The sequence below is a fragment of the Podarcis pityusensis genome, assembly GCF_964106645.2.
Source record: "Podarcis pityusensis genome assembly, chromosome: 9".
In the NCBI taxonomy this organism is placed as follows: Eukaryota; Metazoa; Chordata; class Lepidosauria; order Squamata; family Lacertidae; genus Podarcis; species Podarcis pityusensis.
Window position 1 is genome coordinate 37606984 of NC_138034.1, and position 21956 is coordinate 37628939.

Consider the following 21956-nt stretch of genomic DNA (forward strand, 5'->3'; position numbering starts at 1 on the left):
TACATAAGAAATGGTGTGAATTCAGGCAATAATTTACCAATTGGAAATTTTATAATCATCGGGTAAGCCAGCAGAAATTCACTATTTCTCATTTTCTGTAGATATCTGGAAATGCAGTAGATTTCTCACCATCCCTTTGGCAAGATACGGCTGACAAACAGCTTACCGCATGTCAAGTTATAATTTGGTACATGGCCATCTGTATCCAACCATCACCACCAGATGTTAAACAAGCAGCAAAAAGGCAAAACATCTGAGAGCTCCAAACAGAGGGCAGCTAAAAGCTGCATTTTTCTCACATCTGGCACTCATTTATATTTCCTGTTGGTTTTTGTCACAAAGAAGCTGAAAAAGTGGATTTTACAAGTTCATCTTAATACCCATACTTCCTTTTTTAGCATGACCAACTAGTAGTGAACTATATGCGCTTACCCTAGATAGGTACTTATGGCAGCCTATGTCCTGTGAACAGTATGCTTCTACATACTGTTCACAGGACATGGGATTCAGTTGTAAATATTGTTAGTGGATCATCATGAACGACAGTCACCAGTTTAAAAAAATATTTTAAATTTACTGAAAAACTTGCATGTGGAATCAACATTATCTCAACATAGGACAGGTGAATATATATTTTTGTGTATGAACTTTTTGACAAGCGAAATGATTCCCCAGTGATATAATAATAATAATAATAATAATAATAATAATAATATAATATCTATACCCCGCCTATCTGGCTGGGTTTCCCCAGCCACTCTGAGCAGCTTCCAACAAAATACTAAAAATACAATAAAACATCAAACATTTAAAACTTCCCTAAATTTTCCACAACGGTGCAAGGACTTGATTTAGGGATGCAAAAGCATTAATATTTGAATTAAAAAAAATATCAGAGTACCAATGAAATATCTCCCAATTAGCCCTGCAAACTTCACACACACACACACACACACCCTGCACAAGAACAGATCACATAATTTTGGATACATCATGTTCTGTATGTCTATGCATCTTAGTTTACTTTTCAAATTCAAACTTCAGGTAAATATCAATTTGACACTGATATCAATTTGACAGTTATGCGGTTACACCTTAAGTTACACTTCACCTTTTGTTATTTAACAAACGGACTTGAGGATAATTTTGCTGCAGCTGTTCAACTTATTCATATGAAACTGACAAAAGAACAAGACAGTGCATAACTCAAAGAAAGATAACTATGAAAAGAGTTAAATAAACTGCTTGTAAAAAACCTCCCACACCTGAACAATTAACAGGACTTTGAAAACACAAGAAATCAAGTTACAGCTTTAGAAGTTGTCCAAAGGACTTGAGTAAGACATGTAGACTTTCATGTTTAGGGCTGCTTTCACTTTTATCTCTTTTTTAAAATATAGTTATGCAGGATTGTACAATGAAATTTTAGCAGGAGGACTTATTATGGAGATACTCTAGTCCCTGCCCCCCTACATTTGTAGTTGCAAGAGTCAAACAGGAAAAAGCCTATGAGTAAGATAAAAACTGAAGATACTGCAACCAAGCCACAACAGAGGAAACATATATTCTCTTTACCAGCCTTTCTACAGTTCTGTTGCACAGAATTTCATAGTACCTTTAGCCTGGCTCCAACTGGAGGATTATGGTCTGTTTTTGTATCAAGCTTAAAAACTGTATGGTTCTACAGATTATTTTCATAAGTGGTAAGGCTGCTGTATAGTTATGGTGTTTTGGTTAGATATGATTAATGTAATTAAAGACGCATCTAGCTTTGACCCTTTGACCATTTTGCTGGGTTTTGTAATTTTATGTTTTCAAGCAAGATATGAAATTGATAACAAGTTTCCTTGTAACTGCCAGGGTAGGGTTAGCATCTGCATCAAAATCAGGTGACTAGTTAGATTTTTTTAAAAGCACAGAACATATTGTTAACATTAAGTTGTGGGAAAGAAGACAAAAAATAAATAGCTTCCAGGAAAAAAATGGTTTAGTTTTTGTGGTCAGAACGCATATTTTGAATTACTGCATTATTAAGGTTTCAGTGGAGTTAATATTGTACTATGTTTTGTTTACGTTTTGGATGTCTTTCATCTCCTTGCTCTTAAGGAAGCACATATATTACTAGTATTTATCATTTCACAAAGCACACTGCAAATCAAGAATCTGAATTGTTTATTTTTCACAATAACAGAGCCAGATAAGTTACAGTTGGGTGATTAGAGCTGAAAGACATTTGATTGGTCCAAGGCCACAGCAGATGGTCAATGGGAGAGATGAGACTTGTTGAGGGTTTTCAGGATTAGATGCCATTTTCTCAATAATAGCTAAAACGTTGGCATGCAAAGATAGATGTATTAAGAAAAAATACTGTATTTTTTTTTAACGAGAGAGATCCCTGATGGCTGACTGCCTTGTGGTGGTAGACTTCCCCCATTCATTCAGTCCGCTCTACATTTTGCCCTGTTGTTGCCACCATAAAGTCCATATACTAGGGCTGCAAAGAGGGGGCAATACTGGGAAATGTGCGTACACATCAGCACTCTGTCCACAGGTGGATGCCTGGGAGCTGTGTATGCACACATCCAACCAGAACCACTTTCCACAGATCTAGCATGTGAAACCCAGCCAGCTTTGGCAGCAAAGTATCATCAATGGGAGAAATGCAGGGGGGCTGACCCAGATGAGGTGCAGGTAAAGGCAGCTGCCAGGTTACGTCAGTGCAGGTGGTGCTGTTTGCCGTGGGATTGTGAATGAATGAACGAATGAGAAGCAGGAACTTGAGGAAGATGCCACAGCTGTGTAGCAACTGTTTATTTCAAGTCTTGTAGAAAGGTCATCAACGTGTAACACAATATTACAATGACTGAAACTGAAGTCATGGTGGGTGTGAGGATAATTTCCAGAACTTGTGTTATTTCGCACTATTGTCAGCGAATTGTGATTGCTACATTTTACTAATCTGCTGCCTCTTCTGCTTATCCCAGGAAAATATTGTTACTGGCCACCCCAATCTCTGCCAAGTGGTCTTAGCACTCAATCAGGGTTTGGGTTTCCTTTGGGAAAATGAGGCACAGCAGTTTCTGCAGTGTCTTTAGGAGGTGTGGTTTATTCACACATATATACACCTGAGGTTTATGGAGAGAGAGTTCACAGCATTCACATCTAAAGGGGCTTGTCCTTCCCAGCTGTGCAGTCTTGGATTCAGAGGCATCCTAAGCATCATCCCCATGTCTCTCTGTAACAACCTGCTTCAGCCAACCAGGATGGCTCATGCCCTTCAGCCCCCATGGATTTCTCCCCACTTCCTCCTCCTTCTTCCCAACAGCACTTGGGAGAAAACAACAACTCCCCTTCTGCTTCCAGCATCGTCCCCCACTCAGTCACCCTGGCAAGCTGTTTCTCAAGCCCTTAGCAAAATGGGCAGAGTCTGTTGTTTTCCTGATGACTTACCTTTATCAAAGGCCTTTTTAAGTCTTTTGTTTCTTCAACAACACAGCTGAATTCATGAATTTGCTCAAATTCTAACCCTTCACTGAATGTAGAGATTATGGGGGGTCTGGTCCCCCACCCCAAATTTTAACAATATCTTCAGGATCATGTACAACCCCATTATGCCTTTTATTTGGGTCTACCTGGTTTTTCAAAATTGCTCAGTGATCCTAGACCATAGCTTAGGAAATATGACTAAACCATCAAGAGATTACCGTATTTTTTGCCCTATAGGACACACTTTTTCCCCTCCAAAAATGAAGGGGAAATCTGGGTGCGTCCTATGGGGCGAATGCAGGCTTTCACTGAAGCTTGGAAAGCGAGAGGGGTCGGTGCGCACCGACCCCTCTCGCTCTCCAGGCTTCAGGAACACATCCGCAGCCTAGGCAGCCCTGCGGGAGTTCCCGCAGGGCTGTCTAGGCTGCGGATAGCAGCCTGCTTCCCAGAGCGCCGGGCGCGCTGAAAGCACAGCGCCTGGCGCTTCGGGAACACATCCGCAGCCTAGGCAGCCCTGCGGGAGTTCCCGCACGGCTCCCTATGCTGCAGATAGCAGCCTGCCGCCCGGCGCGAGGGGCGCCCTGAAGCAGAGCGCCCCACCCGCCGGACAGACATCGGCCAGCCCCACAAGCTCGGGGGACAGCAAGGAGGCGCAGTGCTGCCATCCCGCTGTTCCTCGACCTGGTCGGTTTCCCCGACCTGGTTTTGGGGGGAAATAAAGGGGGGGGGATTTCTTTATTTCCCCCCAAAAAAACTAGGTGCGTCCTATGGGACGGAACGTCCTATGGGACAAAAAATACGGTAACTGCATTGCCTATTCTTTGCGCATATCTAGTGCACTGCATGAAATGAATATAGCTGTTCTTTCATATCTTCCCCCAAAACTTTTAATTACAGATGTAATTTATTTTACCGCCTTATTTATTTTCCAGCATAAAACACGGTTTCCAGTTTCTCTCACCCACGTTTTTGGCCTAGGCCGCAACACTTTCTAACATAATGCAGCTAGCAAAATGGACATTATAGCATCTACCTTAATAATAGATTATAATTAGCTCTCATTTTGCATTGCAGGAGGTTGGACTAGTTGACCCTTGGGGTCCCTTCCAAGTCTGCAATTCTATGATTCTATGAGATAAAATTACTGGGTCACAGAGTGAAAGCAAAAATATATTTTCAATATATTTTCAGATTTTATTAACCAAAATACAAATAATGGTAAAAGAAAAAGAAACTTCAGAATGAAAACAAAATCTCTTGAACAATATTAAATTACTTGCCATTCTTACTAAACCTTTCTAATTGATGTAGTCAAAGTCTTCAGGAATGCCAAATGTTTTGTCAATTTTGCTCTCTTCAAATGCAAACTTCCGTTTGGCCCAAGATTTTGCTGCAAAGATATTATCTGTGGACAAAATAGGGGTGGGGGAAAAAATTAAATAAGATGGGTTTTTGTTTTCAAGAAATAAAGTTTTTAGAATGGAGAGTTCCATTCCATAATTTCAATCATCAGGGCTTTCTATTTTTTTTTTTTAAAGAAGACCCACTGCCAGTGTGAAACAGCAGGGCCAGTCTACACATTACCATTCCATGCCAAGGTCTTCCTCAAAGTGATTTTTCTGCCTTTCTGTTGCAACACCTAACACTGGTTACCATGAACTTGTCTGTATGTTACCCATAGAGATTCTTCACCAGTCTCAAACCTCCAACAGGACATCTGATGGGAGGAAACTCTCCACAACAGGAGTTGTCAAGTGGTAACTGGTATCAGATCTTGCAACAGAACTGGAAAATCACAAGGAAGGGGACCAGGGCAAATTAGTAGTCAACACATATCCAGTTCTTAAAACAGCATTGCTTGCAAACACTTAAAGCGGCGTAACAGAGCAGCTCAACAAAAAACAAGCAAAAAGGAGATTTGTTATTTTTATCCTGCCCTTCAGCATTGCTGCTCTGAAGGTGGTTTTAAAAGGTCTAGGAAAATAAACAAAGAGTTGATGCCTGCTAAGCTTTCCTGGCAAGGACATTCCAAAAAGTGGAATGGCCATTCTCCAAGAGCCACCTGCCTAACTTCTGATGGTGGGGGCAGGGGGCAGCTGGAGAAGGGCTTTGGAAGATAATCATAAAAGAGAACTTTATGTGGGATAAGGCAATCCATCATATTTAGTTATACTTTGCACCTTCTGTGATGCATGTTCAATAGATCAATTTAGTGAGTGGAATGTGCATGTTTTATTTTCTACTGGACTTTATCAGGGTGAAGAAGTGATGCAGCTGAATCCTAGACAAACATCAATTACTTTAGACCTGATAACAAGGTGTCATGTGAAGCGGTTGCGAAGTGCAAAATTCCATTTATATGGTATCGTTGATCCCCATAAACGTGGATATCTGGTGATAACGAATAAGAAGAGCTTGCTGTAATCTAAGATATGCTGTGGAATCAAATTTAAGACACAATTGTGTCCTCCAGGCTCACTGCATCAGTTTTTTACTGGCTGAAAGTCAAGCACTTTGCTAGTTTGCAGAGAAAGAAAGCCCCCCGTTGTAGGCTGTGCAGAAATGAAATGCAAAGAACAAATTCTCCTACTGCGCATGTTATTTGCAGACTGGGTTTGCTTAACATATACAGTGATTTGAAACTGAACAAAAATGATAATGATATGTGGCAATGACTGCAGCTGTTAAGAACACATGAAATAAATTTATAATGATGCATTCATGAGAAGCAGCATTCATGTGCAGTATTTTCCTGAGCAATGGCAAACACTACCAGTTAAATAATATTTTATGAATTGTATAGCAGCTCTGGTAAGAGCTAACAAATTGCAAGTTTTATGAATGATTGCTTCTTCTCTTGAGTTTATTTTTCCTCAAGGAAGGGACAGGGATGTTGCTAAGGAATGCAAATGCAGACACACCAGTCCATCTGTTGGCTGCTTCCTTAGCCACTTTATTTGCTTGACCTGGAAAAAAACAACAAGAAACAACAGGAAATCAATACCAGCAATTCCTACTCATGTAATGCAACAGCCTTAAGGGGTTAAAATGGCATTTAAAAGTGGTTTTGTGAGCACACAGCACAATTCTTATTTTGCAACAGCTTGAAAATGTTTTACTTTTGAACTTATTATTCCACCAAACCTTCAAATAAGATTAACATAGCTATATCAAACTGAATCAGCATGTTAAATATGTGGTTTCTACAAGTATGCTAAAAAATGTCACGTAGCAACTTTAGAACTGCAACTTGCTATCATGCACCAGAAATGGCTCTGCACACAGGTTGGGAAAAATTGGGCTCAATAAGATTGGGATCTAACTGTTCACATCCCTCTTGCAGTTCTGTTGACCACATCCCCACCTGCTTGCTCAACTTGCTTTTAGGACCACATATTTGTGGCCCTCAACACATCCTATTCCGGAATCATGGCACCTGACTTTTCTGGTGCATCACTAGAAATGTCTGCATCATCATCTCTCTTGATACAGCCAAAGAAAATTATACAGTTGAAAAAAGGAAATCATCCACGTGGTTTCTCTCTCTTTCTCACTCACACACACACACCACACATTCACACAAAAAGAAAACATGGACAAATTAGAGATTCTTTCACCTCCTGGCGAAATTTCTCTTTCTTTCTTTTTAAGTGATTGGAGTGACCTTGCTCATGGGCCACTTCACATGTTCTTTCCAATCACCTTCCTCACTCATGAGGGCAATTTATTCAAGTGACCAGCATTATACGGGAACCAGTTGCTATCAACAGCAAGCACTGCAACTTTCATAACGGAAGAACATGCTTCCTAGACTGAGATTTATAAGTTCCATGCTGACACAATAGCCTGCTTGTGCAAGCAGACAACTTGTGGAAGTAAGGCAAGCACTCCAAGGAATGTATAAAACAGTAGCTTAAACATTTACCCAAATAATCCTTTTAAAATAGTCTTAAAATCAGTCCACAAACACTGTGAAGTGGGATGGTGGTGGGGAACTGTATACAAAGCAAACAACTCTCTTTCAGATCTTTCAACTTTCCCCCTCTGGAGTGTATACAGATGCAGACTCAGATTCCCATACTGAAAGCCTGAAAGAGCTGTCATGTTTCTCACACCCACACACACCCCTCTGTCTTGCCAGTGCTTGTCTATATTATTTATTGGCAGTGGTCAATGCACAGCCTACAGCTTGTCTCTAGGGACGCTGAGAAATTAAAGCAACATAAAATGTCTCATTGTTATGATGTTTGTACTGTAGGCAAGGCTTACTCAACTTGCAAAATGAGCTGCCGTCAAACTCAAGAGGAAGGCTAATGTACATTATCTGAGTCTAAGTACTGTTCTCAGCTCGGTTCATAAGGTATTTGCATTTTTTATTTCTTAAAAAAACACAATGAAAAAGGGCCCCTGCCCTTTTGTGTTTTCTGTGACATAGAAATAGGAAGTTTAGAGTATCTTTCTACATTTTTTATTTTAATTTTTTAAAATAAATAAATAAATAAATAAATAAATAAAATAAGCTCAATATAAAGAGCATAAGGAAATACTGTTTCAGCACGTTGAAAGCAACATAAGGTTGCACTCATCAGACTTGTTGTTTCAAAACATTGATTTTGTTCCGAAACATTTTCTTTTAAATCAACTTTTTTTTAAACCAACACTTGTTTTAAGTTTTCAGAGAGGGCATACAATAAGCTTACTTTTTAATGATGCTGCAAAACATTAAAAAGTCTCCCAGTAGGCCTTTATTTTCAATGTGATTATCAGATAAGAAGGTGGTACAGTGTGGGTCCACAACTGAATCTGACAAAGAGTATAATTATGCACTGCAACTGTCTTTAGGGACATGCGGAATCTACAAAGACAATACTTTACCCCAAGTATTTCACACGGAGGTTTTTGGTGCACCCCAAACTGCTTTAATAGGAAAAAATATTAAATGATTTTGTGACTCTCTAGTCTAAATAAGGTTCTAAGAGCCACTGGAGTTTTAACTATGTTTACCTAGTTGCTATCTTACAAGTTTGGAGACATGGAAAGTATCAAACCTTTTCACATGCTGCTGCCAAAACAGTGACATCTCTTTGTAGTCTTCACTCCCTATATTTTACACAAGCTCCCATAATTCTCTTCCCTACATACACACCATTGTCTTATATGCATCAATTTTCTCCCTATGCCTGGAAGAACATTTTTCATTGCCAAGAGCAGCTTTTTATTGGCCTTAAGCTCCATCCTGGTCTTGTCTGTAAGCCAGATGTGGCTAAGCTTTGGTCCTCCAAATGTCGCTGGACTAGAACTCCTATCACCCACCAACTCAGGGGTGCCCAAACTTTTTTCAAAGAGGGACAGATTTGATGAAGTGAACATGCATGAGGGCTGACCAGAGTTGCTGAGCTTTTAAAAGGATTTAACCCCAGGACATATACTGCCACAGGGGCCGGATTAAGCCCCCAAAATGGACTTTGGATATGCTTGCAACTAACTGAAGGGCAGTTGTGGTCCAACAACATCTTGAGGGCCACAAGTTTCTCAACCCTGCCATAAGCTACAAACCAGGCAGAGAGCCTTCTCGGTAGTGGCGCCTGCCTTGTAGAATGCCCTCCCATTAGATGTCAAGGAAATAAACAACTATCTGACCTCTAGAAGACATCGGAAAGCAGCCCTGTTTAGGGAAGTTTTTAAAGATCATATTTTTAATATTCTGTTGGGAAACCCAGCCAGATGGGGGGGGGGGGATAAATAGATAGATAATAGAAAGATAGATACAACATTGCTACTATTTTCTACACCTAGTCTGGAACAAACACTGCCAGCAAAACATTATCTGTACTACTCCAAGGCACACCTGCAACTTCAGAGAAAAGTCTTGATTCAAAGAAAAGATTGTCTAGGGCACAGATGGAATCACTGCCTGAAAATGTGGACAGGATGGAGTAGCAGACACCGAACTCAATAGAGCAGGAATGGGGAACCTGTAGTCCCCCAAAGGCTGTTCGATAACACATCCCACCATACTTAACCATGCTGGCTGGAGCTGATGGGAGCTGGAATCCAGTAACATTTAAAGAGCCACAGGTCAGTCATCTCTGCATTAGAAACTGAGAGTACTTCTGTACAGGGTGTTTCCAGGTTCACATCATTTGGTGGAGCTTAATGGGAAGTTGCTTGTAAATGGCCTTTTGCAAACTTAAGGGATGTAAATTCTGGGATTGGACTGGGATAATTGCTGAGAGTAAAGCAGTAAGCATTTCGCAAGATCTAAGAACTGGATACCTTGGAGTAAGATCATGTCTCAAACTATTTGTAGAGTTGATATAAAAGATCAGAAGAAAATATTGGGAAAAGTTCAATAATCAACGGTTATGAACAATGATAGGACTCTTAATCCTCAGTAACCTTATTACCCCGCGTTGAGGATTTGGCAGCCTGGGTTTTTGCATAGTCCTACTAACAGCAAGCATCATTTGAATTTTCAGCAAGAAGTATCTGCAAACAATACTGGCCCTTTCATCTTTTAAGGCAACTTGACAAGATGTAAAATGAAACCTTTTCGAAAACAGGAACCTCAAGTTCTTGACCCTGAAAAAAGCATCAAGTATGTTCAGATAGAAAGAGTATCTAAATTTACAAAACAAGAAGTGGCTCCGGCCAGTGTAAGCTATCTAGTTTCAAATATCTACCAGCAAGCGGGATTTATGGATTTCTTTTAGCCAGCAAAGGTCCAATCTCCTAGGAGACTTTCAAATTAGTTACTGTTAAAATAGCACATAGTAACTCACATTTTTACTCTGATATTCCTGAACAATTACTTCAGCAACACTTGCAAATGCTGGAATGACTGTATTCCAGCACCATTTGAAATCAGGGTAGAAGCTCTAAAATTGCTGCTGTACAGTTCTACTGAATCATGCTTTGTACTTAAATAGTGAGATGATTATAGTAAAAAGCAAAGAATGTTCCGCAAATCATGAGAACATAACCTACTCTACAGGCCATCACTAACTTCTGAAACAGAGAAATTACTACAGCAATTCTAGAGCAGAACATTTTTCACTTTGAGTTACTTATACATTCACTCAATATATGCCTACTTGACTGCTTCAATCTGAGGAACTGGCATTGTTACAAGTGCCACATAATACTTGTTCCACACTTGGAAGATTTTCTCTCTTTTTAGCTTGGCAGCACCTACACTTTGGAAAATTTTGCCTATTGACATCAGATAGGCACCTTGGCTGCACACTTTTTGGTGTCTACTAAAAAATAAATTGTGCAGACAAACCTATCCAGACAAGTAGAAGTTAGCATGTGTTTTAATTATATTCTGGTTTTTTAAGAATACATTTGTCTTTTATTGACAATTTCAGTGTGTGGCTTTTTTTTTTGTAAACTACTTTGATGTTCTATTTACAGTAATAAACTTTGTTAAATAAAAAATAAAGATGTAAAATGTGTTTCCTTGACAGCGTTCTTCAGCTCCACCGAAATTATTGAACCTAAATTAGTCATATACATCAACTTAAACAGGTCCAACTTGGAGTAGAGCTAGCACTGGCTCTACCACTGCCAAATAACATGTGACAATACAAAACAACATGTGATAATAGCTGTACTACCACATCTCTGCTTTTGGAGAGAGCTCTTTCATGACTCCACACCCACTTGAGACATACTCTGCTTAGGAAGGAATCAACTTTCTATGCCAATCTGCAGTGAGGCTTGTTCGCACACATTCGGATAGTTACCACAGTACAGCATTTTCTAATCTGGGGTCTTAAGTGCCTGCTCTTTGTTTCTGTTACAGTGGTACCTCGGGTTGCATACGTTTCAGGTTACACATGTTTCAGGTTACAGATTCTGCTACCCCAGAAATATTGCTTCAGGTTAAGAACTTTGCATCAGGATGAGAACAGAAATCGTGTTCCAGTGGCGCGGCAGCAGCGGGAGGCCCCATTAGCTAAAGTTGTGCTTCAGGTTAAGAACAGTTTAGGTTAAGTACAGACCTCCGGAACGAATTAAGTACTTAACCCGAGGTACCACTGTATATATTATGCTACATACATCTTATACTACTCAAATGTGATGTTAACTCTATCCTTTTGGTAGCTAGGTGAAGCACCAAGTTTCTTAAATATCAAAAACTAAGAAAGAAAAGAAATGACTAAATTCTGCATCAGGGTCAAATTCTGTTACAGGAAAAAGAAATATGCAGACCATGCCAATATATGCAAATATGTTTTGCATCATTCTACAATAGCATGAAAACAACAAACTGAAAAGACCTACTCTGACTGCTAACATGTCACTAAACATGCACATAACTTTATCTTTACACAGGAAATAGGAACCTTTAAAAATGAAAACCACTATTTTTAGGATGCTAAATTCTTTGACAATACCAAGTGCGGTCATAAAACATGCAATGGCTAGATCAGGGATGAGGAAACTGTGGCCCTCCAGATGTTGTTGGACTCCAACCCCCATCATTCCTGACAAGACCAGGAAAGACCTTTCTTCCTGCCCTCTTCCATTGTGGGATGACCAAGAGGCAAAGCCAACTTATGCTCTCTGTCCAGTTGTTCTGCTGTCTACACAACAGAAAAATCTGAGAAGCGGCTACGTGAAGACGACTGGGAACTGCTGTGGTGGGGGAGAGCCTCAAACTACAAACAGCAGATTTCCAGCCCATCTTCTAGTGCTGACTGTGGAGCTGAGTTATGAGCAAAAAGCTCTTTTATTTCAAGAGCGAGAAAGAAACCCCAAATAGGTCAATAGTGTGTGGGCAGTACAACTAAGCCTAGCGTATGGTTGTAGACAATGTATTTGTGTGGAGTTGACAGAAGTCTTTTGTTACATAGTCCTGACAAACCCTATCAGACACTTTTGGGAGAGACAGTACTTCTGTACTGATGAGATTTGACAGTCTGACCTTTCCATAAGGGACATGGGAAGCCTGCATTGATGGGACTTGACAGATTTCTTTTTTAAAAAAATTTAAAAAACAGTTCACAAAGATCTAATGCTTTAACAATGCAGCCCCACAAAGGCACAGCTAGCACAGTAGTCTTTAATATGCACTGTTCTTAAGTGTAAAGGCAGATGCGACATTGTTTTATGCACTTCCTTAGCTTTGCAGAAGGCCTCTACAGATGTTGGGTCAAAGGAAATGCATAATTAATGTGCACAATGACATTTGTTCAAGGATTTAACTAAGACACAGTCACAACAGAGATCCTCCAAAATTTGCATTGCACAAAAAGCTTTATCGCACTGCAGAAGCGGAAGCAGCCCTCACTCGAAAGGGCAGGTCAATTTACTCACATGCTGGATCAATGCAGGAGGTACATTTTAAATGGTCAACTCATGGACTTTGTGTCTGTCCAGAAGACCACACCATGGGTATTTTGTCTGTATCATACCATGCTGGCAGGAAGGATGTGTGTTATCAGCATTCCCTCCATTTCTGACATTCGTTTTCGAACCTCGATACTTATGTAGCCAAAACAGCACCACCAACATGCAACAGGGAGGCATCAGCATCCTCATGAGAATCGAGAGGTTTGCAAAAGTAAAAAAAAATAATAATGTATTTTTAAAAACAGCTTTTGGAAAAAAAGCGAAGAGTGTGAAAGTGTATATGAGTAATCTGCAGGGTGGGGGCAGAAAGAGAATGCAGATAACTATCGCTCTTCAAATGGTGTGGCTTTCCTGTTCTGAGCAACCGGACTACTTTGAAGATGCAGATTCTATCACCTGACAGCCAACCTGATCTGCATTTTCAAGGTCTTCCAGGTGTTCCCTGGAACACCAGCTGCCTTTCTTTCTGATAAGGGAGAACTTTGAAGCCCCCCCCCCCCCCCGCAACAAGTTGTTGCTGGGCCCCATTATTGAATAATATTCTGTATTATTCAAATACAGAAGCATCTGTGTATAACCATTACCACCTTCCTGCTATGAGGAAATTTAAACCTTCAGACCAGGGTTTCCCAAACTGTGGGCCACAAGCTTCATTCAGGTGGTCCACAGCATGCCTGTGGATGTTGAAGATGGGAGACAGCACATACATTGCCCTGAATATTCATATTGATTTCTAATTGTATTTCTATTGCTTCTTTTAGTTCTTATATTGTATTTCACTTGAATTCTGTGGAATTAACAATTGCTACAGCAGGCAGAAAAATTGTTATATGGTTCGCTAAGACCCTCAGCAATTTTCATGTGGTCCACGGGGGGAAATGTTTGGGCCACTAATCTAAACAAGCAAAGGAAAAATAGGGATGGGCAGAAGTAAAGAAAGACAACAGTTGTGGAAAAAACAAAAAACAAAACTCCAACAAAATATGGCAACTAGGGAATGTGCCAAAGAGCAAATTCTTTTCTGAGATACATGAACAAACACTGAATCTTGTGCTTTCCTATTCAGTAACTATTATTTGTCTCCTCTCCTTCTACCAAAGAACTGAAAGCAACATTTTTATCTGTACCACTAGCCTGTAAGACAGGTTAGGCTGAAAGAAAGTGACTTCCCTAGGACTACCCAACAAGTTTAAGAGATGAAATATCTTGTTTTTAAATCCAAATCTACTCTTCTACTAACTGTACCATATTGGTTCACACACATATTCAAGCAAAAAGTTCAAAATATATGTACACACTCACAGAGTCTGAACTGGTGGTGATTGACTAACAGGAAAGGGTCTACCCTTTCTACTAAACAGGAAAGGATAAATTAAGTAGGTCTACCAGCAGATAATTTGGCTACACAACAGAACTTTTCTATTTTCTCTTTGGCCTTTGCCCCCAACCATAACCCCTATATCTGTTCAAGGGGTTCCTCCCAACCCTAAGGAGCAGATTTTTTTTTAAGTGACAACGCAGCAGAAATATATTATATAAGATTATAAAATTATTCAAGGAACTGAGTAAGTGGCAAGAGAGAATTTTGTCACTCTCATTCATGATACTAACATTTGTGGACATCCAATAAATTGATCAGCAACAGTCTCAGGAGGGAAAAAAAGCAAAGTACTGTATTTTTCGCTCTATAAGACGCACTTCCCCCTCCTAAAAAGTAAGGGGAAATGTGTGTGCATCTTATGGAGCGAATGCAGGCGGGAGGCTCTGCTCGGCGCTCCCTTTAAAGAGCAGCGTGGAGTGTGTGTGCGGCTCTTGCGGGCTTTTCCCCGAGGAGGGAGAAGGGCTGCCCTTCTCCCTCCTTGGGGAAAAGCCTGCAAGCGCTGCACGCACGCTCCGCGCGGCTTGTGAAAGGGAGCGCTGAACAGAGCCTGGGATTAATACAGGCTCTGCTCAGCGCTCCCTTTAAATAATACTTTTTTCCTTGCATTCCCCCTCTGGAAACTAGGTGTGTCTTATGGTCAAGTGTGTCTTATGGGGTGAAGAATACAGTACTTCTTCACACAGCCCATAAGCAGTTCATGGCACTCACTGCCACAGGACGTGACAATGACCACTAGCTTAGATAGCTTTCAAGGGGATTAAACAAAACATATGGAATCTTCCAACAGTTGTTAGGACAACATGCTGCGTGCCACTGAATATCAGCTGCTGGGGAACAACAGTAGGAGAGGGACATTGTCTTCATACCGATTGTGAGCTTTTTAGAAGATCTGGCTGCTCAGTGTGGGAAACAAGATGCTGAACCAAATGAACTTTTGGCTTGATCCAGCAGGACATAATCTTATTTTCATTTCTATAGCGCTTTCCCTTCCTTTCCCATTTCACAGTCCGCTCATACTATGTCTACAATATTTATCACCCAGCTACCTGTAAGTTACTTATCTAGATTACTCATAGTGAGCCATTTTTAGTGGCCTGCCAACCTCTTTAAACAAGGCACTTCTTACCCTTTGAAAATCACCACGTCTCACCCTGGTGTGGTGCCATTGTTAGGTCTTCGAGAGAAAACAGGAAGGAGTGCTGATAGGCAGCCACCAATATCACACTTATTTCCTAAACAACCCCCCTGCTCTGCTGAGTGTGCATGTGCATCTGCCTGCCTGGTGAGCATGTGTGCACATGTGCAAGTGAGCATGTGCTGGCAGTCGCGGTCACCACTGGAGGGGTGGCCAACCCGCAATGCAGAACTTGGGCTGAGAAAGGTTACCCACCCGTTATCTAGACATTAGTTTCCCTGCCATTGACAAGCTAACTGAGTTATTTAAAAGTTTTGCTAATGACTGAGGTTTCAGATGACACACCTGATATGTTCCAAAATTTCAGTTACTACACAGTGCTAAAATAACTCTAGACACAACTTACGGATTTCTTCAACAATATCCGGATCACATTCTTTGTATTTATCTATTTCTGCCTTTAATTGGTCTCTCTTCTGACGAAGGGCAGTAAGTTCCTTTATGAGTGCCGCACGTTCTGCCTGTGTTCAAAAATTAACCAGTATTCTTAAAAGGTGTCAATTACAACCTAAGTGTTGCGCTCTACCCTCTTTTCTCTCTAAGGATGCAAGCACCAGATCTAGAGCTATGACACTGAATCAACGAACCAGACTTTATACATATTTGGGCTAAGTGGCATTACCTGTAAAAAGTTCAAGCAGTTTTCAGTACAGTAAGGTCGTATCTTAAGTGTGATTACCGTATTTTTCACTCCATAAGACGCACTTTTCCCCCTCCAAAAATTAAGGGGAAATGTGTGCACATCTTATGGAGTGAATGCAGGCTCCATGGCTTCAGCGATAGCAACACGAAGCCTCCGAAGCGCAGTGGGGGCGCTCCCGCCGCGCTCCAGAGGCTTCGCGTTGCTTTCACTGAAGCCTGGATAGGGATAGGGATAGCCTGGATAGGGATAGCCGCCTGAAGCCTCCGGAGGCTTCGGGTTCCTTTTGCTAAAGCCAGGAGAGCAAGACTCTCCTGGCTTCAGGATAGCCACCCGAAGCCTCCGGAGCGCAGCGGGAACTCCCGCTGCACTCCGGAGGCTTCGGGTTGCTTTCACTGAAGCCAGAAGAGCACACCGATCCCTCTTGCTCTCCTGGCTTTGCTTCGCTGGAGAGGCGCTTCACAGCTTTCCCTCTCTGCGCAGCGTACCTTCAGCGAAGCGGGAGGAGAAATGGAAGGGGCTCCGTTTCTCCTGCCGCTTCGCTGAAGGGGCGCTGCGCAGAGAGGGAGAGATTTTTTTTTCTTGTTCTCCCCCTCTAAAACTAGGTGCGTCCTATGGTCGGGTGCTTCCTATAGAGCGAAAAATATGGTGACTTGTCTGATTTCAGCCTTGCATGGCTGAAATCCCAGTGATTAACCGAATGCAAAGGTGGAAAACTTAAAAGCTCCTTTTGAGCTGGGTTTTCCCAGCACAGAAAGAGCCTTCCAGATGGTCACACAGGGGTGGGTCCAAGGCAGTGGTTCAGGTATACATGATTTTGCATATATGTGCCAACCCCAGAACCTAACTCCAATGCAAGACATGATCGTACTGTATTATACTGCTGCATTTGGCAGCAACGTTGAAATAGCATCTAATAACATCATAGTTGCAAAAATGTTCTGGTGCAGAAGTAGGCACGTCCTGCCCTGAACATTTAACTTTTATTTGCAAGTGCAGTAAGCCTTAGTAAGAAAAGCATTTTAAAAAAATAATAAGAACAATATAAGACTTTCCCCCCCTTTCTTCCTATGCTTCTGCCCCTAATACAATACGAAGTTTTGCCTATGCCACCTGCTGCCACAAATGCACCCCAATTTTAAAAATAACATCCACCTTTAACACCCCAAAGTTTTCAGATTATGTTTTATTGTGGATACTTCAAATTCAGTAAAACTTACAGTGTCTTGGCGCCCAATTTTTGATTTCTCAATGCTTTCTTGTAAGCTTTTTTTCTTTTGGCTATATTCTGAGAACTGAAGGGAGAGAAGAAATAGAAGTCAAAACAATTTATTTTTAGTAAAAACCTCTTCATCTTTATATTTGACTGTACTGTTACAATTTTTCAGCTCAAGAAATAACAGAGTAAGTCTGCTACAGGCCTAACCTTCAATGATAAATCAGGATTCTGACCAAGACATGACTATTTCATAAACTCTCTTTATTCCTGAAGCATTTTAAATAGCAAAATAGGGTACAGGGAACATGGCCAACTTCTTTTTACACCCTCCTAAGGGAAAAGGCAGGGATATTAAATGGGTTAATTTGATGCACACCTAGTGTCAAGAAACAAGACTAGATAATCCCAAATTCAAAACACCCATCCTAGAGCTTGAGGAGCACTTCATTTCTTATAGATCACTTTCAGTATTTTGTCCTAGTTCTCACAAACAGATGAGGAAGGAAATCTAATTCTGGACTGTAGCACTTCAGACCACAAGTGCATCTTTAAGTATCCCAGCATGCAACATCAAGTATCTTGCCGTGGTGGCGATGGGATACCCTCATCTGCTTCAGATCAAGTGGTGGATCCTGTAGAGATTTGCCATAACAATTTCTTTTCATGAAAACTCCAATATGGGGGGGGGGGGGATTGCCTCTCCCACAATGTGAAATTTGCACATATAACCATTTATAGATATGACAGATCTGCTACACTGAAGCAACACATTTGTTCTGGGTGAAACAACAAAAATACCTACATACCAAAGGAGTACAACAACTGAATCACCAAGCTGAATACAACCCACCAGCCATGTACTGGGGCCAGTGAGCTTTTAAACTTCTTGTTATGGTATCTTCAAAACTGCATCAAGGTGGTTTATGAAACCACTGAAAGGTCGCCATAAACATCTGGTGGGTGTCAAGTTGTGCAGGCCTTCCAGATACCATGCATCAAAGACAGACGGGGGATTTAATGAAATGAACAGCAACTATATTTATTATGAATTCAAGTAGAGTTCATGTGAATACACTTACACAGCTCTTTCCAACATTAAAAAAAGACTAGATGGGATTCCAATGCACATTCATAGTTTATTAGCAGCTACTGTCAAAAAAGCACCATTGGCTAAGCAGTAACCTTACATGCTCCTAGGTTGCCCAGCAATTCAATTATCAACAAAATATAGTGCATATAATACTTATAATGCAGAGGCTATTGTGTTTCTAAGGTCTCAAGAAATCCTGCTTACATAGCACTTTTTCAGATTCATTCTTCCAGCACAAGAGTAAGAACAGTTCACAACACATTATTCAAATGACATTGCTAAGGTTCTCTTTTGTTGACTCACTGACAAGTACTTACAGCTCCCACTCTATCCACATCGCCTTTTATGGTGAAGCCTTTTAAAAAGGTGTCCTTCCACTGCAAAGATTTGCAGACCTCATCTCCTGTTTTTTTTCCTAGTCAAATGCAGAAACTCAGATACCCGCTTTCTGGATTCCAAAACTTTAAAGCAGACTAACATGAAATCTTCCCTTAAACTTGTTTTACAACTCTGCTTAGTAGTACAGTGGAACCTTGGTTGTCGAACTTAATCTGTTCGACTCCTGGAACCGTTCAAAAACCAAGACGCGGCTTCCAATTGGCCGCAGGAGCTTCCTGCACTCAAGCGGAAGCCGCGTTGGAAGTTCGGCTTCCAAAAAAAGTTCGCAAACCAGAACACTTACTTCCGGGTTTGCGGTGTTCAGGAGCCGATTTGTTCGGGAGCCAAGCCGTTCGACAACCAAGGTACCACTGTAGTAGAAAAGTTTCTACAAACCTCACTGCAGTGCTAAGAACACATATTAGAAGAAGAAGAAAGTTGTGATGAAATCAATGACCCTTTCTCCCAGATAGCCTTGTTTACGATCATGGTGTTGCTCACGCAAATGCAAGCCCTAAGTGCAGCCACTGAATAGTATTCCCTGCTATAAAGACCTTTTAAAGCTGTAACACACTTAATATTTTATAGCCAGGAAAACAATGTAAATATGGCATAAGGACATATTAAAACACACACAAACTGCAATGCTAAAGTAATCACAGCTGAGTTCTGACCACTGCTTTTTTTCTCCAGGGGGTACTCAAGGCTATGCAGTACCGGAACTCCCCCCCCCCCCCAAATAAAAGCTCTGGTTAAAAGTGTGGCATTTATTCTAACAACTTCATGGTGAGTACTGGCACCTTTTTTTCTAGAAGAAAAGCACTGGTTCTGACCACCATACAAATCCTATGTTCTTAACCACTTATAATTGTTTGCATACCTGCAATCTAGGAAGGCATGCACACATGCATACATCATAGAAATAAAATTAAAAAACTGACTGTTATGCCATGAATCTGGCCACATCCTCAGGAACAGGGAAATGTTAGTAGCCTGGTTTACACATTAAATCTAAACCACAGATAAAGCAAACTGGTTTAAAGTGAACACACAGGGAAACAAGCCAGAATCTGGTTTATCATGATGTCCAAACGTACTCCTAGTTTGTTTCTCTCCAAATAAACCATGAACGTTGCCAAGGTTTGTTCTTGGCTTAATGTTTGTGGTTTGTTTGGGGGAAACAAACCACAAGCCCAGGTTCCAATGTCACAAGCCAGACTCTGGCTTGCGTCCTGGAATTCCAGCAGGAGCAGGGAAGGACACATGCAACAAGTCTTGGTGCAACCCAAATAGCATCTAAGAGAGTTTCATTTTCATGTCCGCTGCTACTTTCCCTTTCCAGCAGACTCCACGACTTCAGTGTCAGTCAAAATCCCTCACCTCATTGGCTTCGGTTTATGTTCTATCTAGCCAGCTAATGCATTCTGGAGAACTCAAAAGCTTGCACACTATTTGTAACATTTCGGTTGCCCTAATAATGGTAATGCCCTACTATGTATTCCAGAAAAGAACCTGGCTTCAGCATTTAAATGCTAGTTGGTAAATGTAATCTAGTTTACAAGGAATTGTCTGGATCTATTGGGAAGAATTCAGTGCATTCATTTCATCAGCACAAGGACTTTTGGCTGCAGAACAGAACCTTCCCCCTCTCTCCTCTTCTCCCCCCCCCTTAATCTGTTCTGTTTTGGGGGGTTCTCAAGCCTCTGGAGCAGATTATGGGAGGTTGCACATGGAGAGAGCAAAATAAAGGAAGTTCCTGTTACACAAACAGAAATCCTTGTGGCAACGGAAAAAGTACACTGGATACCACCCGTAGCTCTGCAAGCAACTCTTAGACACCAGCTGCCCTCTACTTGTAGCAAGCAGACAATAACATCCAGATTAATACACTGGATTTGATGAGCAGTTCTGTCATAACTGCAGTAATACTTTTGATTAACTATATAGCGATATTCTACAACTGATCATTTTATCAGTGCAGTGTATCTCTTATTTTCTTATTTAATTAATTCTGCTCATGGCAATATATATGCAATTGCAAAAAGTGTGTGTGTGTTTTGCTTTGCCAGTTAGAAAACCTTACAGCTAGCAAACAAAAACTAATTAATTCAGGCAAAGTATTGCTTTTTATAGTAAGACAAAATTGGAACGGGAACATTTTTGTATATTGAAAAGGCAGAGCAAAGCCTCAGTGCCTCATAACTGAGCTCTCTGGCTTGGCCTGAGGGACAGATGGTTGGCTGTGAATTCTACATACACCAATTCACTTTTAAAAGAGGCAGCAGAGAATAAAAAGGAGAGCTTTAACTGCATCTACCCAAAATCTGCAACCATGTGTGATTTTGCATATCCATAATCCTCCCACATGCTTTACCTGGCACCAAATCCCATTTAGCATTTTGATGAGCTATTTTCTGTTCACTAGAGTTCCATAATCACCCGTCCATCTCCTCAGAAGTAAATCCAACTCAAGCTGCTATGGACTTACAACTGAAGACATTTTTGTTTCAACAACCTTTTTTCAGCTGGATTGGGGGGGAGAATGTTGTTTTAAAACCTATTTCAGTTGTTTTTATTGTAAATCACCTTGAAATCTATATATGAAATGTGATTCATAAAATCATCACCATCACCATGAGGATGGCAGGCTAGTTCTTAAAACTATGCATTGGAGCAGAGGTCTAAGTCACAAGAGGTCTTAATGTTAGGAGCAAAGTGAAGAGGTGTAGAACCTAAGCAATAGATATTATGCTAGAGTTTTGTTAGGGGAAGTCACCCTTGTCTAGGATTATCAGTCGCTCTACAGTATGTACCCAATCTACCAAGCAACCTGGAATGCAGACTGTGAATGAATTAAGCAATGTCTTCTAGCTCATACTGACAGCAGCAAACATGATGGAATTCTGCAATCCTAACTCAAAATTGCCTATTCACAGTACAACTATTACAGAACAACTAAACAGAAAGGTTTCCTATACTCTTGGGCTTGCTGCTTTCAACATTCTAGACATTCTGGCCCAGTTTAAAGCCCCCTTGGGAGTAAAAAAAGAGAAACAAGTCAGAGATTCCTCCATCTTGTATGTGAATTAGGCAAGCACCACGAACGCAAATGTTAGCTGCCCAGCTGTCATCTAGCTTGAGCTTTAGTTCCCATGTCCTCCTGTGCATCATCTTCTCTGTGTCTTTCACTGTTTGGCTGCAGTGCTC

General features: G+C 40.9%; 1 protein-coding gene across 2 annotated transcripts in view; it reads right to left on the minus strand.

Moving 5' to 3' along the window:
• Positions 1-2155: 2155 nt before the first annotated feature.
• MND1 (meiotic nuclear divisions 1) overlaps positions 2156-21956 on the minus strand; it is a 40429-nt gene continuing 20628 nt past the window's right edge. The window contains exons 5-9 of one of the 2 annotated variants that reach the window (XM_081022152.1): positions 17283-17357; positions 15769-15883; positions 6408-6452; positions 4767-4891; positions 2156-2324 (exon numbers count right to left, since the gene is read on the minus strand). In XM_081022152.1, coding sequence (XP_080878278.1) covers positions 4785-4891; positions 6408-6452; positions 15769-15883; positions 17283-17357 — 342 coding nt within the window. In that variant the 3' untranslated portion in view covers positions 2156-2324; positions 4767-4784. Of the gene's footprint in view, positions 2325-4657; positions 4892-6407; positions 6453-15768; positions 15884-17282; positions 17358-21956 lie in introns of those variants that run through there. The other variant, XM_081022151.1, reaches the window with a different exon arrangement.